Source organism: Ornithodoros turicata, chromosome 3, assembly GCF_037126465.1.
Source record: "Ornithodoros turicata isolate Travis chromosome 3, ASM3712646v1, whole genome shotgun sequence".
Classification (NCBI taxonomy): domain Eukaryota; kingdom Metazoa; phylum Arthropoda; class Arachnida; order Ixodida; family Argasidae; genus Ornithodoros; species Ornithodoros turicata.
Window position 1 is genome coordinate 57,260,898 of NC_088203.1, and position 16,109 is coordinate 57,277,006.

Consider the following 16,109-nt stretch of genomic DNA (forward strand, 5'->3'; position numbering starts at 1 on the left):
GAGATGTTCGTTCACATAAATAGGAAAGTTAACTTCAAGCCCCAGCGCATTTGTTGTGGGTCGTTTCCGCCGGGCAGACGACAAGATACTGTCTCTTTTTGTGCGACTGACAAATTTACAAACAATATTTGGCCTTTCCGGGTCTGACGAAGGTACACGATGGGCAACATCAATATCATCAGAAGATAGAGGTACCTCAAGATAGGAGGCCATTGTTTGGATCAACGACAATACTGATTCATTGGATCGAAAAGGAACTCCCTTTATCTCAATGTTATTACTACGGGTGTATTGCTGCAGCTCATAAAGTTCATTCTGGTTTCTATCCAGTTCACTTTTCATTTTCTTTACTTCCATTTTCAGATGTTTGTTTTCTTCTGCAACCTTGTGAACGGTTACCGCCATTTCTGATAGATCATTCTTAAATTTGTCAAAAGCTGAACTCATAAATTCAATTGAGAGTTTGATGTCGTCCATATCCTTGCGTAAGGCAGGCAGCGCGTCGAGTTTGGCCGACATCTCAATGAGTAGTTTGTCGATTTTCGTGCTCATGTTTGCAAAAGATCGGTACAAAATTGCACAGATACCACAAATTGATCAAGTCAGCGGCAGCGAAAATGAGGAGGAGAAAATAGAATTCAGATCAATTGGCCTCTCACCTGTAACAACCGGCAATATCCCAAGTAAGTACAATGGATTCGTAGCAAGGGCTGCCGCTGACTGATGCTCCGGACGAGAGTTCAAAGTCTTTTAAGCAGTGCGCCAGGACGTTTTGCCGAGAGATGGCGTATCGGCGTGGTTCGAGGAATGATGCACGTGTTGATGTTGATGCACGTGTTGACAACTGGTTTGCTTGCAGATAACAATAGACGATGTGATCTGTAACAACAGGCAATATCCCAAGTAAGTACAATGGATTCGTAGCAAGGGCTGCCGCTGACTGATCAAGTTGCCTAGACCGAGAGTTGCCTATGAGCTTCAGAAATATATTTATCTGTGGGCCAGATGACGATACTCCCACCCTTATCTGCGGGCTTGATAATGGTATCATCTCTGTCAGCTAGCGCTTTGATGATGTCACGCTGTGTTTTAGTGAGGTTGTGACCACGCGAGCTTTGGGAAATACCGCGAAGGATGTCGTTGCTTACTTGTTTAATGTACAGGTCTAATGCGGGTTCTCGGCCGTGATTTGGTGTCCAGGTTGATGGTAGTCCGAGGTCGTTGTTGTTTTCTTGTGTTGTATGAGCGAAGAATTCTCTAAGGCGTAGCCGTCTCGCAAAGTCTGATATGTTTTTGTGGATTTCGTATTCGTTAACAGAATTGAGTGTAATGCAGAATGTTAACCCCCTAGAGATGACTTGTAGTTCGTCGCTGGTTAGTGAGCGTGATATATCTATTACGGTGCTTGCGTCAGCGTTTTCTCGGGGTGGCTCAGCGATGTTGCGGGGAGTTGTGGTTGTGGTGCTGGAAATGATTTGTTCTGCTGCTGCGTGTGTCGTGTTAGTGGGTCCGGTATCCGTGTCGTTGTTGGAATTAGGTTTTCCGAGTTTTGAGTGTTCCTTGTTAGCTAGCTCGCGGTTGAGTTGTTGAATGTGTAGTTCGAGAGTATTTGCCTCCGCGTCGGTGAGACTGATATTGTTCATATGGGCCTGGATCGTAGCGAGTTGCGCGTGGCACTGTTTCTTTAATATTTCTAGAAACGTACGGGCTGTGTTGTTAAGGGCTGATGCCCACTCTAGCTCTAGTTCAGGTGTCAGTTTTCCTAATGCAGGAACTGCTTTAGGGGTGAGGCCTTTAGGTACTGTGTTGTGAGCCAGGTGATGGGTGTAGAGCCGTATCGGCTACGTTTCTCCATGAGTTTTCGCATTCGTAGAAAGTTCGTTGACTGCATGGTAGGCTGGTGATTAGATAGTTAACGGTGTTTTCTGCGTGGTGTGCGCGTGCGTCGTGTCTGTGGGGTCGGTGGCTGTGGGGTCAGTGACTGTGGAGACTCGCTGTGTTCCTCGATGTCATCTGTCTGTGTTTGCGTGCTTGTGGTTTTCCGTGTCACAGTTTGCGTGAACTTTGTGTGTGTGCGGGTTGTGTTTGGAGTGTTGTCGTTTGCCGCGTGTGTATGCGTGGGTGCAGTGGTCGTTGTGGTCCCCTTTGATGCCATCGTGTGTTCTGGCGTGTTTCCGGTGCTGGCGCTTAAAGTGTAAGCTGGTTGAGGATGTTGTGTTTGAGCGTTTGTCAGTGCAGGACGGCATCTATGGACCATTAGGTGTTTGATGTTGTGTGCCATAGCTCGTACGCCTGCGTGGTTTGGGTGGATGGTCCTGCGTGGTGGGTCCCGAGCGAGATGTGCTTCAGCGTGGTATTCGAAAGCTGCGTGTGTGATAACCATAACGTTGGTGTGTACCTGACGCATGTGGATGAGGTGGTTGTTGACAGCCTGCGCCTTCCTGTCGAACTCGTGTAGCCATGTGTCCTGGTATATGTATGCTCGGTGTTTGTTCTGTCTTCGGGGAAGTATCGTTGTCAGTACTATTTCAGCGCCTGGTCTGTTGTTTGTGACGAAGGAAACTAGTGCTTCGAATTCCTGGATGACATGTTGTGCTGTTGACCGTGCGATGTCGTTGGTCCCTACGTGGAGTATGAAGTGCGTGATGTTCAGTGGGGCGGCGGTTACATGTGTCATGATGTCTCGTATTCTTGCGCCGCTTGAGAAGTGTATGTGAGGTCCATGTTCTCCGTGTGGGATGTGTTCGTGTATGTACTTGTAACAGCTATCCCCTAGGAGTGCGACATGTGAGAAAGAGAGGACGGGTTGCTTACCTCCTGAGGCCATCGGATCGTCAGTAGCGAACGTAGATGGGTAGAAATCCAGCGAACCGGTAGAGATGTAGGAAGGGAGTTGCCTCAGGACAGAAGCCGCTGATATTTCGAACAGAGACTGTTCTTCTTCTGGGCACCGTCCTCATCATTGGCATGGTATTTAAAGGGTTAGGTGTGACGTGTTTAAAGGTTCATGCAAATTGTGGGTCAACGGCAACCTCATCACAACCCTGTACAAAAAGCCAACTGACAAACAACAATACCTTCACTTCAAGAGTCACCACCCGCGTCACTGTAAGGTTGGAATTCCTAATGGGCAGAGTGTAAGACTACGCAGAATTTGTTCAAACGACACAGATTACGCTGAGAAGCTTGACGAACTCTGCAGTACACTTGCCCAAAGGGACTATCCAGACTCCCTCCTAACCGAATTCCGTCGCAAGGCACTCACACTTGATCGTGACGAGGTTCGAAAAAATCCAAAGCGTGCCAAATAAGCTTCATCACAAGATATTCCAACGCACTTCCAAACATCAAAGCCATTCTACAGAAGCACGAGCCCCTCCTCCAAAGCAGTGACCGGCTTAGCAATATATTCACAAATCCCATACAGGTGACATACCGACGCGCAAAAAACCTGGCAGACTCCTTGGTCAATGCCAAAATCAGCAAAACGAGCACCCCGTACACGGGAACACGACCCTGCAACCTCCCGCGCAGCAAAACATGCAAGCACGTTCAACACGCTAACTCCATCAAAAGCACTGCGAGCAATTACACCCACCCCGTTAACCACGCATTCACATGCACAAGCTCCAATGTCTTATACTGCATTGAATGCGGCGACTGCTCTTTGCAATACATTGGTGAAACCGGCCAACAAATGAACAACCGCCTTACCGGACACAGAACCGACACGTCCAACAAACTCCCCAAAGCAGTCGCCGAACACTTTAACGTTCCTGGTCACAATTTTGACAACATTAAACTATATATTCTGGAAACCGGGTTTTAGATCCACACGTGACAGACGTGATAGGGAGTCTTATCTCATATACAAGTTCAACGCTCTTCACCCGTCCGGTATCAACAAATCACAAGGCACCCTAGAAACACTTCACAAATAAAATATGCTTTTCCCTTCTACCTCCATTATCATCTGTTATGTTCTGCATGGCCACTGCTTTCTACTTTCGTTATTGCATGCCACAACTTCGTATTACAAATATATATATATATATATATATATATATATATATATATAATCAGGAAAAATGAGAAGACGTCACCAAACCCCAGTCCCGTCGAAGGCAGCGCTGACTGTCGAAACGTCGACCCCTATCCCTATATGTGTTAATAAACTCCCCTTTGTGTTTTCCTGTAAGCTCTTTGTCGTCTTCTCATTTTTCCTGATTATTTCATTCTCGTGGTCAACCGCCCTCCTAAGCTTCTAATCTATATATATATATATATATATATATATATATATTTAAAACAAAAAACTTTTGCTCGTTCTGGAATTTTCCCCACGTAACCACTAACCTCCTTATCTTTCGCTAGGCTTGCCAATTCCTGCCTGTTGTCCCGTTTCGTCCACGTGTTCGTGAACCTTTCATTTTTCTGTAACCGGTCTGTAGCCTAGATCACTACGTTCACATAATCCCTTCCACACTCTAACCTTTCTTCCCTCCGGGCTGTTGACCCACAATTCGCATGAACCTTTAAACACGTCACACCTAACCCTTTAAATACCATGCCAATGATGAGGACGGTGCCCAGAAGAAGAACAGTCTCTGTTCGAAATATCGGCGGCTTCTGTCCTGAGGCAACTCCCTTATGATTACAGAGGTTCTTCAGATCTCTTCATGGTCCCTTTAAATAGTTCACGGTCATTTGAGGATACCAAAAGCCATAGTAATGTAGACGGCGACTTAGATATCCGTGTGAAGGAAGATATTCAGTAGAGGTATTTTCATCAGGAGCATTATCAGAAATACCTAATTGCACGCGAAACGATGACAAACTCACCAAGTCACATATAGGCTAACATTGTTCGCTATGAGATGCAGACCCTAGGTTCGGTCTGAAGTGTGCTTGGATCTCTTCTCATGTCTTATTCCAGAGGTTCAACCAAAGCTAGAAATATAAGGGTTATCTTGTCACTTCTGGTAAACGTGAGAAAATTCTGCATGCATCAAATTGTCACGTTCATGGACTGTTATTACTCAGTTCTTACCATGTTTTTTGTTATTGGGTATCAAATGAAAGCTACAGCATATGAATGTCAACCCAATGTGCTAGCAGGATGTATTCACATCAAAGTACAGTTTGAATGTAAAACAGGTGCTGCGCGTCTGTTTTCTTCCGTGGTGCTGCACAGCACATTACTTGCACATTACTTGATTATTGAGAGTAGGGAGACTGCAAATCATCAAAGCCCGGTTGTTTTTGTTGCAACCCGAGAATACGTGTCTCGAGATCTAGGTACTGGCAAGGCCTATAGAGTCACTAAATATGTTGCGCTTATTTAGTGACTCTAGACCGTGCCAGACACACGACTCGAGATTAATGTGTGATGCAAACAACGAGAATTTAGCCCAAGGCATACCAACAAATATTTTATTTATTTATTTATGGTAGTACCTCAAGACATTAAGGGGGGCATTAAATGAGGGGGTAAGCAAAGATAAAAGTTAACACAAGTAGAATATAAATAACACGGAAATATTAAATACACAGGAAATTGGCTAGTTCTCGCTTGAATACAATGTAATCGTTAATTATGACAATGTTCTGAGGAAGACAGTTCCACGCGTTGGATGTGTACGGAAAAAATTAACGAGAAAATCGGTCAGTGTTGCATAGAAAACGTTGAACTTCAAGAATGTGGTCATGTCTCGGCGATGTATAGGAAGCAGCTGTGATGAAATTCGGTCGTAAAATGGTGTGAAAAAACTTGTGAAAACGACAAAGTCGTAGAAACTTCCGGCGTAACACAAGATCAGGAAGGTCTAGAGATAGCTTGATTGATGAAATGCTACAAGGATAGTAATAGACATTAGATATGAACCGTGCGGCACGGTTTTGGAAAGATTCTAGTAAGTTAATTAGTGTAAGTAAATGCGGATCCCAAATAGAGGAAGCGTACTCTAATTTAGGACGAATAAGGGTAGTGTATGCTAGTCTTTTAACAGATGGTGTCGCATGCTTTAAATTACGGCGGAAGAATCCAAGTTTAAGGTAAGCTTCGTTGATAATTGCATTAACGTGAGTCGTCCAACTAAGATTCGAAACTAGATGAATCCCTAGGTATTTATATGAGTCAGATTTAGAAAGGGGGCAATTATTTAAGGTGTAATGAGCGTTAGAAGGTTGTCTAGAACGCGTGAAAGAAACGTGCGAGCATTTAGACGTATTGGGAAAGCTTCCAGTTAGAACACCACGTGGAAATGAGATCAAGGTCATGTTGAAGTGCTAGCTGATCAGTAACGGAAGATGTGCTGCGGTAGAGAACACAATCATCTGCGAAGAGGCGAATATTTGAAGAGAGGGAATTAGGAAGATCGTTAATAAAGATTAGGAAGAGAAGTGGTCCAAGTACTGATCCCTGGGGTACGCCGGATAACACAGGTAATGGAGAAGAGAGGGCATAATTTACCAGCGTTATTTGGTAACGGTCGTGGAGGTAATTTTTCAACCAGCTAAAAACAAGGGGATGTAAGTTAAGTAGCGATAACTTATAAAGAAGACCTGGGTGAATGACAGTATCGAATGCTTTGGAGAAATCTAAAAATATGGCGTCCGTGCGAATGTTATTGTCTAAGTTAAACTGAATGTCATGTATGAAGCTAGCTAATTGGGTGTCACATGAGTAGCCCTTTCGAAAGCCGTGTTGGTTACGGTGAAAAAAATTATTTGACTCAAGGTGAGTGGAGACACGCGAGAAGATTATATGCTCAAGGATTTTGCATGAGACACTACTTAAAGCTATCGGACGATAACTCAGATGATCCAGCTTATCGCCTTTTTTAAAGAGTGGAACTATCTTTGACAAACGCCAGTCTCTAGGAACAATACCGGAGGCAAGAGATTGAGAAAAAATTAGAGATAAGTATTGGGATGAGATTGCCTGTGTGTTCTTTAACATTTTAACATTGATGCAATCAAGGCCACAGGCGGATGACAGCTTCATATTTTCAATGACATTCTCAATACCATTAGGTGTATTAATTGGACACATAGGAGGAAATTGGTACGGCTGCTACAATGATGGTTGAAAACGTGAATCATCAACAAAAACACTAGCGAATGCATTATTAAAAATGTTACAGGACACCAAATCGGGAACAACTGAACCATCAGCATCTTTCAGAGAAATCGCCTGGTTTGATTTGGGGTTAGTAACACGCCAAAATTTATTTGGATTAATTGTAAGCATGTTAGGAATATCTTTTGAAAAGAAGCTACGTTTCGCATTCTGTGCTGTCTCTCTGAGTATCTTGGCACAGTTGCGGTAAAGAGCAAATACTGACTCAGAGCCGCTTCTTTTCGGCTGTCTGAAGAGCCGCTTTTTCTTGTTACTACAAATTATATAGACTACACAAACACATAAACGTCCAACAAGAAGCGTAGCCAGAACAAATATTTCGGGAGGGGTTCGAGTGGAACTTTACATGGGGAGGAGGGTCTCACCTTCGTTTCCCTCTCCCAAATGCACTACCAAAGGTAAGGTTTCGGGAGGGTTTTGAACGACCCAAACCCCCCGCTGCCTCGAACGCCCAGAAACTCACGAATTAAGCAGCTCAAGGAAAAGGTGCTGTAAACGCAGTCAAACTCACGACAATTTAGCTCCAGAGTACCCAGGTTCGAATACTGGCGTTTGCACCTTTTCCTTCAGTTGCTTAATCCATATGTGATATTCGCTTTGCTATATAGGGCGCTCAGAGGCAGCGGAATGCATGCAGACAGGATGAAACGCACGCTATGGGTGTAACAGCACACGAACTGTCACGTGACAAGTAGGTCCGTGGAAATCCACGAGGGGCGATTTAATCGCGTGCTGTCCAGACGCACGTGAAATCATCTGTCGTCGTAGTGCCACAATCACCATCAAAACTGAGTTGTTATCTTCGAACTTGTGAGTGCCCAGTAACCCCTAGGTACTGCGACAAAGCTGTATCAATCTGATTTTTCCATCGGAGTGTACTTTTCGAGAGATCCCTGACAGCTGACGGGACTTTGTTACCCTTTTGGCGGAGTAGGAGCTTTGGGCTCCATGGTGAGCTGCCAATAACGAGGTTCAATTGGCTCGGGGTTGTAGGCGAATGCATTTGTTTCGAGTAGACCAGCTACATTGTACAGGTCTACCTTGACAGATGGAGAAGCTCGAAAACGCTTGGTGTCCTTTCTGTTGAAATGAACAGCAATGCTTGAGACGTATTAATCCCACCAGTCTTTGATGAAGTCTTGGTGGGGTTACTATGCACTTCTATCGTTAGCCCACTTTAGAAATGTTACTTTGGATTCCTATCGTATTCCCCGTCCGCTGATTTTTGCACCTGTGTTAAACGCGCCTGCAGGTGGGAGTCTTGCGTGTGGGCGATGGAAGAGGGAATGTGTGGATAAGAAAATATTAAAATATCCGATCTCTGTGTCGCAAAAGTGGCCACGAAAAATCTTAGTCATTACATGTAGTTTGAGGCACAAGCAATTGGAAGATAATAGTTATACCCAGGAGGAACAACATTTACGGATTTACTTATTTCGTGTTATTAGTGCCGTAAAATGCAATATCCGGCCATGAGTTCTTTGCAGTTATATTTATTTTGACTGGACATTGTTTCTCTTCCCGCAGGCACCTAATGTATAAAATACCAAAAATGCAGCCAAGAAACGAGAACTTCATGCAGCCAAAGGGAGGGGAATACGCCTACACTGATGCGAAGGACAAATCACAGTATTGGACTTTCTCAACGAGCGATATTTACAAAGTAAACAATCCTATCGCTTGGACGATCAAGCACCTTACTGACAAGAAGGAGCCAGAAGTGAGTTCGACGGGTCATGTTTTATTCAGGGATTGAAACCATTATTTTTTTTATTCTTTACCTTTTTCCTTTTTTGGGGGGAGGGTTGATCCAGGTTCGGGTTCAACCATATTAGCGAAGTTCAGGTTTGGGTCTAGAGCAGAAAAAATAAAGGTTCGAACCGATTTCAACCGTTCTCCGAAGCTAAAAATCTTAGTCTACTGATATCGCAGCTCAAACATGGCTTAAGGCACGTTAAATGCAATTTTCTCTCACTGAACTGTGATCTCACTGCGCCCTGCAAGAAGAAATTTGGCTGATGAGAGTAGTAGAGCGCCAAAGGTATCAGTGCGTTGTAGATAGCCTGGGCATATAAATTACAGGAGCGCAGTGAAAGTGCTGACTGTAATACCTGGCGGAATGGAACGTTTTGTTCTGCTCAGAAGAGAGCCCAGAAGCGAATTTTGCGACTGCTCGAAACATTACATTTACGACAATAAGGTGGCAATATCTGATGACAATAAATAAATAGGTAAATGCGGGAGAGAGAGAAGGTCAGGCAGGAAATTTCGCCGAGAGTTTCGCGCCTTCAGGCATGCTCGAAATTCAGGATGCCTCAAGCACGTTGCTTTTTGTTTCTTCGTTAACTTCTTTCTGGCGGGCTACACATTGCCACGAATGCAGTCTTGGGAAAAGTTACTTTCAAAAGTAACTAAGTTACAGTTACAGTTACCCTGTGAAAATTGTAACTAGTTACAGCTACTAGTTACAGTTACAAGTTAGTTACTTTATAAATTTTGCAAGCAAAGAATGAGATCAACAGGGTTTATTGCATACATTGAAGTTATGCTATATATATATATATATATATATTACATTTCGGTAACTTGTCGTAGGTGTGATGACCAGACATTTTGCGGCACGCTATCACCGCTGATCTTCTCTCCAACGACCTTTCGTCTATCCAGTCTGCGGTGGCGCCGATGAAGCTCCTGTTAAAATTAAAAGCACGCTGATTTAACGCTAGTCTGCTTCCTGCACGTTCAGCATATTGGAATACCTGTTCAAAGCAGTCCAGCAGTCGGCTGTGCAGCAGACGGCAGAAACCTTCCCTAACCTCTCAACAAGTGATTGCTTCATGTCGTCGTAAGCACTGTCGAGCAGGGCAACAAGAGCTTTTCGCCCGATTACTGTTTTTGAAGGCTGGAGTACCTCAGTCATGCGTCTAAACTGCTCGTTCTCCACAACGGAAAAGCATTGCATGCTCCCCACAACAAAATTTAAAATAGCCCGGTCTATTTGTCTCTGAGATACTGTAGACGACGTGGCTACCAGTTCCACCAATTTCTTCTGTTTAGCCTGAGTGCTTGGTTGACTTTCACCATCCGGAGCTTTACGCTTCTCCTGTGCAACACGGTGCAGACCAGGATGCTTCATCTGAAAAACCGTTTGGTAATCTACTAATGCCGACAAAATGTTCACAATATAAGGTAACTTACTTCAAGGTACTTCTACAAGTTGGCTGTAGATGTCTTGCTGCATGAATAAGTTTTCTTGCACGTCTTGCAACGAACTTTGATGTTGACGTCCGTAGAGGACACCATATCAAATGTACCCTCATACATTGGCCAAGGAACCTTCGGAGCATCTTCCATGTTGCCCGTCGGTACAGCGGCCACTTCGAATCGAAATGTCATCAAGTGACTCTTTGTAACAAGTATTTTACCGGCCCTTAACGCGCCTATTAATTCTACCGTACCACACGCGAGAGTACCGCGCATAACCTAGCGCACTTCCCTCACACCCCTTCGGTAGCCTCCTATCGAGGTCAAACACCCAAGGAGGAGCACATAACACGCGCCTACTAGTGATGGGCAATCCAGTTCACTTTGGTTCACTCAACCGTTCAAAAGATTCGTTCTTTCGTTCATCTTTCCGTGACGTCATAACATCATGTGATCAACGGCGAACCGGCATCTACTTATGTGCAGGGTTGTAGACAGTAACCCAGTAACTGAGTCAGAGTTCTGTTTTGTGGGCGAGCGTGTTCCATGATATGCTCGTACAACACATTACCGCGCTAAATCTGACAGTCACCTGCCGGCCATATTGGTCATTGTTGCGATAAGCGAATGCATGTTTATGGGACCGTCTTTCGCTGTCATGAAGAAAATAAACAATCCATTCTGCCGCACTTCTCTCGTAGTTTACATTTTCTTCAGTTCACTTTCCGCTTGTTTCCGCCTCTCGGCAGGGCTTTCTTTGGTCACGCAAATTCACTTTCATAGTTACTTTGTGGTCCCCTTCATAGTAGGTCCATTCTTTTCGCCTGCACCCCGGCCCTGAACTAGTTCAAGCAGTGCAACCCTCTCACATTCTTTTCGCCATGGACCTCGCATGTATTTAAGAACTAGTTATGGACCGGTGCAGCACTTTTCCTTCGAATGAACTTAGTCTACAGGAAACAGCGAGACTCACTGCGACCTGTTAGTAAGAATCGAAAGCCACCCATGATCGAGCTTACTTCCCGCTCGAGGTAATGTTGGTAGTGTTCCCGCCGTACCCGGCGGTCGAATGAATCAATACTAAACTATTCCGGTGCGGGCGCCATCTGTCGGCATTGCTTCGAAACTTGAATATGACATGGCACGAGCTCGATTGGCCACACTGAGAGCTTACCGGTTTGTGATTCGCCAAGCCCCACGATCTGGGATGAATCGGAGAGCACTGAAGGCGAGTCGCAAAGCCGGGGATCGAAGAACGATAGAGAACTCAACTGAATCGAAGGAATAGGAGCACCCCCAGTGTACCAGAGAAGCACACTAAACACCCTAACAAACAGCATCATTCGAGGCATACACACGTTCTACATATGTACGAGGGGCGTTCAAGTCAAACCGGGACTTTCTGTCTCCTGAGTGTACAAATGGCTCGCGCTACTTCTTTTTCATAATTTTCACACGCGACAGGCCTCCTCGTTCACCACGTAGTGGTCCAAGGTTTGTGCAAAACAGAAGACACGTGCTAGACAAGATGGCCGACAACGAGGTGAGCGCGCACATCAAACAGCGAATTGCCGTGAGGTTTCTCGTGAATGAAGGCCTAAAGTCATCTGAAATTTACAGAAGACTTCAGGTCCAGCATGGCCACGGTACACTTAGCCGCAGCAAAGCGTTTGAGTGGTGCAAACGGTTCCGAGATAGCCGTACATCAGTCCTGGACGATCCCGGCCGGGGCGGCTCAGAGCCCAGCGTCAGAGTTCCTGAGAACGTCCAACTTGTGGAGCGCCTGATCCTCAAGGACCGACGGATAACATGTATCGAACTGGCGAGAAAGACGGACCTTTCTGTGGGAACGTTGAACACTATCATTCATGAACACCTCCAGTTTCGGAAAGCCGGGCCTCATCACCAAAGGAGTCCTCCTCCTACAGGACAATGCACGCCCGCATACCGCGCATCCCACGACACGTGCCTTACAGGAACTTGGCTAGGAGTTGCTGCCACATCCCCCTTACAGTCCGGACGTCGCCCCCAGCCATTTCCGTTTCTTCGGGCCACTGAAGGCGTTGGGGGCCGCCACGTCAGCTGCGACGACGAGGTCAAGAATGCGGTCCGATCGCGTCGGTAAGGATTTCTACGCTGCTGGCATCCAAGCCCTCGTGAAACGCTGGGACAAGTGCATTAGTGCAGCTGGAGATTACGTTGAAAAATAAAACTAATTTCTCGCCTGTAAGTTCATTTTACTTTAGCGAAAAATGAAAAGTCCCGGTTTGACTTGAACGCCCCTCGTACATCGTGCCGCGCATTGTACATATGTTTCAGCGACTTTTTTGAAAGAATTTGTCGATCCTTTTGACTTTTTTCTATCCGGAAAACAGACGATACACGATAACGCCACACCAAGTTAGCCAATGTAGACTGAGTGCCGTCTGCTAGGGAGCGGCCGTGTGTTGAAAGGTCGCTACTAGCGGCGCTGACAACCAAGCTACGCTGCGCCACCTGGCCCAGCGCAACAGGCCTATCGCGTTGCGAAAGAAATGCGAAGTGGGTAAAATTATCGTGAAAATATACAGTTTCGAAATAAAGTAACTAGTTACTGTAACTAGTTGCTGAGAAAAGTAACTAGTATCAGTTAGAAGTTACGTTTTCGTGACAAATAACTAGTTACAGTAACAAGTTACATTTTTTGTAACTACTTACTTGTAACTGCGTTACTTCCCAAGACTGTACGAATGAGCTCTGTCGCCGAATGAGGCAGTACTTTGTACTAGATTCATATTGTGGTTGGTGAAGGGTACGAGCTTCACATAAGGTATCTCAAAAAGCAAGAACAACGATAAACTCTCATCTAGCCTGCCGCTTCAGGCAGCCCCAGGAAACTAGGTACACTGAAAGGAAATCACTACCGCATTAAACACTCGTTGATGCGCATTTCGGCTTGTGAATTTGTCGAACGAATGCACTTGATCTTTCTACAGATGAGGCTTTCAAAACGTACTGCAACCACTGAAACTTCGTTACAGGCTTTGTAAAAGAAGCACTGTAGGACTGGCTTGCTGAATCAAGCATCCTACGTAAACCGTTTCGCGAACCAATAACCGCTTCAGGTTAATTTCGGTTCAGTTCCGGTTCAGTAAAAAAAAAAACGATTTTTAGTGGTCTTCGATTCGGTTTCAGCTCAGGTTCCAATCCATGGTTTTATTACTGACATAGTCAAGCAAGTGCGGCACACAGGCTACGCTGCGCTGCCGATCATTCCTTTTTATTTTCTTTTGTGCTAGGTGCATAGTGCAATGGCTATTGCACATACGTGTTATGATTACAGATTGATTACGTGGTAGAAGCTAATTTCCTCCTTCATTCAGATATCACTGTCAGGTATTTTTTCTCGATAGAAAACTTGGAGGCGCCTGTCAATCAATGTCCGTCTGTAAACTCTTGTCAGGCAGGGGATGTGCTTGTAGCGAGGTTTGTTGACGATTTAGTTCTTGTGTCTCGTTCCAAAATCGGCCTGAGCTAGGTTTGCGAAGTTCTATTTGTGTTTCTGCTCCTGAGTTGGTGTTCACGAAACAGTTCCATCTTAATGATAAGCTAAGGTTTTGAATGTCACTGTGGCGTAGTAAAGCTTGAGAATGGGTTGTGCTGGGTCTATGACAAACTAAACGGAAAACCGAACCTTCCGAGAAAGAGCTGTTACACCCAGCTGGTAAAAAACGGTCTAGTAAATTCCTTTGTCAAAAATGCTCTGACGAAATCGTGCTCACATCGGGTAACAGGAGCTTTAAATTACAAATGGATAGGTTGCTGCATGTCGGGTATGATTTGAAGTTGATGCCACGGACGCTTTTCGGGCAGTTCTCTGTTCGAGAAAATATAAATCTGCAAGATCAGAAGTGCGTGGTGCCATAACAAACCATCTTGGAGTGCGTATTTTCTCCAAAAATAACTTAAGTCTGGACCACACGTCCTTTTTTGAAATCCCAATCGGAGAGCATAATTTACACCGAACTTTAGTTTTTGTCCCTCGTGCAAAATATGTGGTATGTTCTATACCGCTAGCTTGTGGTTTTGTGTACATAGGTCAGACGGAGGCAGAGCAGAGCAGATGATTTCGAATGATAAGGGGTTAACCTATATAGAGCGGATAGTTAACGACAGCTTGCACTGAGAAAAGCGATCCGACTCTTCGTCAATCATCACCATATCAGAAGAATCTTTTGCTCTGTATTTGCCGACATTCATTTCATTCGCCATTGATTGTATATCTAACTCACTTTTCGTTTGCCTTGCACGCGTTTTTCTTCCCTGTGTAGAATATAATGCATATAGTGTACAACGATCAACCACCGCCTCCACACAATAAGACAAGGGGCGGTCACACTAAAGGTAAGTTGTAATGTTGACCTCTTAGTCGTGATTGTCATTAACATTACACAGTAGTATGCAGTCATATCAGTGCTTGCAACAAGCCATCTTAAAGGTATATAAATATATACCCTTTTGTATATAAACAGTTTGTCCAGGGCATATGCATTTTAAGATATAAATGATACTGCATCTTCAGGTTATAGCTAAAGGAAGATCATTTGGTTTCTCGTGAGTAGTATGGGTAGCGGTTGTGAAACTACGACAATGTTAAACTACGACATGGACCCCTGGGCCCTGCCCTGAGCCCTGCGCGTATTTTTCCCCGCGGGGCGCGTGTGCGGAGGGTTGTCCGCGTGCTTATCGGCGGGGGGAGTGCTGCGTGCGCGCTTACCCTCTCACATATTTCAGCCTGGGCCGACTTCTTTCAAAATTTTTCAGCCTTGGCCGACTTGGTTCGCGTACTTTTTCCCGCACCCGGGGGGCGGCGCGTGGGCGGAGGGCTGCGTGCGCGTTTACCCTCTCACATTTTTTAACCTGGGCCGATTTCCTTCGTCATTTTTCAATCTGTGCCGACTTCAATCGTATTTTTTTTCAGCTACAACAGGTGTGCAGTAGGCTGTTTACATGCAAAGGATAGCCATACACAAAAAGTACAAGTGAAAATATATTTATTAAAATCAATAGTGCAAGGAATTATGCTGTGACTCTGTGTGGAGTGTTGTCCGAGCGCTACCGGCGGGGGGAGGGCTGCGCGTGTGCTTATCGTAGCGTATTTTTCAGCCTGGGCCGACTTCTTTCACCATTTTTCCACTAGGGCCGACTTCCCTCAGAAATTTTTTCCGGTACAACAGTTGCGGAGTGGGCTGTTTACATGCAAGTACAGACATGCAAAGGATAGACATACACAAAAAGTACAAGTGAAAATATATTTATTAAAATCAATAGTGCAAGGAATTATGCTGTGACTCTATGTGGTGGAGAGAAACCCAGCCAAAAAACCTGAAGCAGAAAAACACAATACAATACCCGTAACAAACAATATACTTATTACAGGCATGATGCAATAGCATTGAATAGGTATCACAGATCAAACACAATATTTTTTATTAACTCTAATCATACACACAAGTTTTCAATGAATTAAAATGCAGTACAAATGCAGCAAAATGTAATTTAATCAAAGAAGATGTTCTTAATCATTACGATTGCAATCAAAATTACAAGTTTTATTATAAAAAGTCTGAGATGTGAGAATCTGATAGATGTAAATAATTTCGCGCACAATAGCTAAGTTTAATATTCCAACATGACACAATTAATCAATTTCTATTGAAGTGAATAGCGCAGACATAAGGAAATAATTCGAATCAACACATAGCATTAATATAGAACCAATCAT

At 44.6% G+C, this 16,109-nt stretch overlaps 1 protein-coding gene across 2 annotated transcripts in view; it reads left to right on the forward strand.

The window, feature by feature from the left end:
• Positions 1 to 16,109, forward strand: part of LOC135388491 (plancitoxin-1-like) — a 137,758-nt gene that overhangs the window by 72,054 nt on the left and 49,595 nt on the right. For both annotated transcript variants that reach the window (XM_064618069.1, XM_064618068.1), the window contains 2 exons: positions 8,669 to 8,861; positions 14,656 to 14,728. In XM_064618069.1, coding sequence (XP_064474139.1) covers positions 8,669 to 8,861; positions 14,656 to 14,728 — 266 coding nt within the window. The remainder of the gene's footprint in view (positions 1 to 8,668; positions 8,862 to 14,655; positions 14,729 to 16,109) is intronic.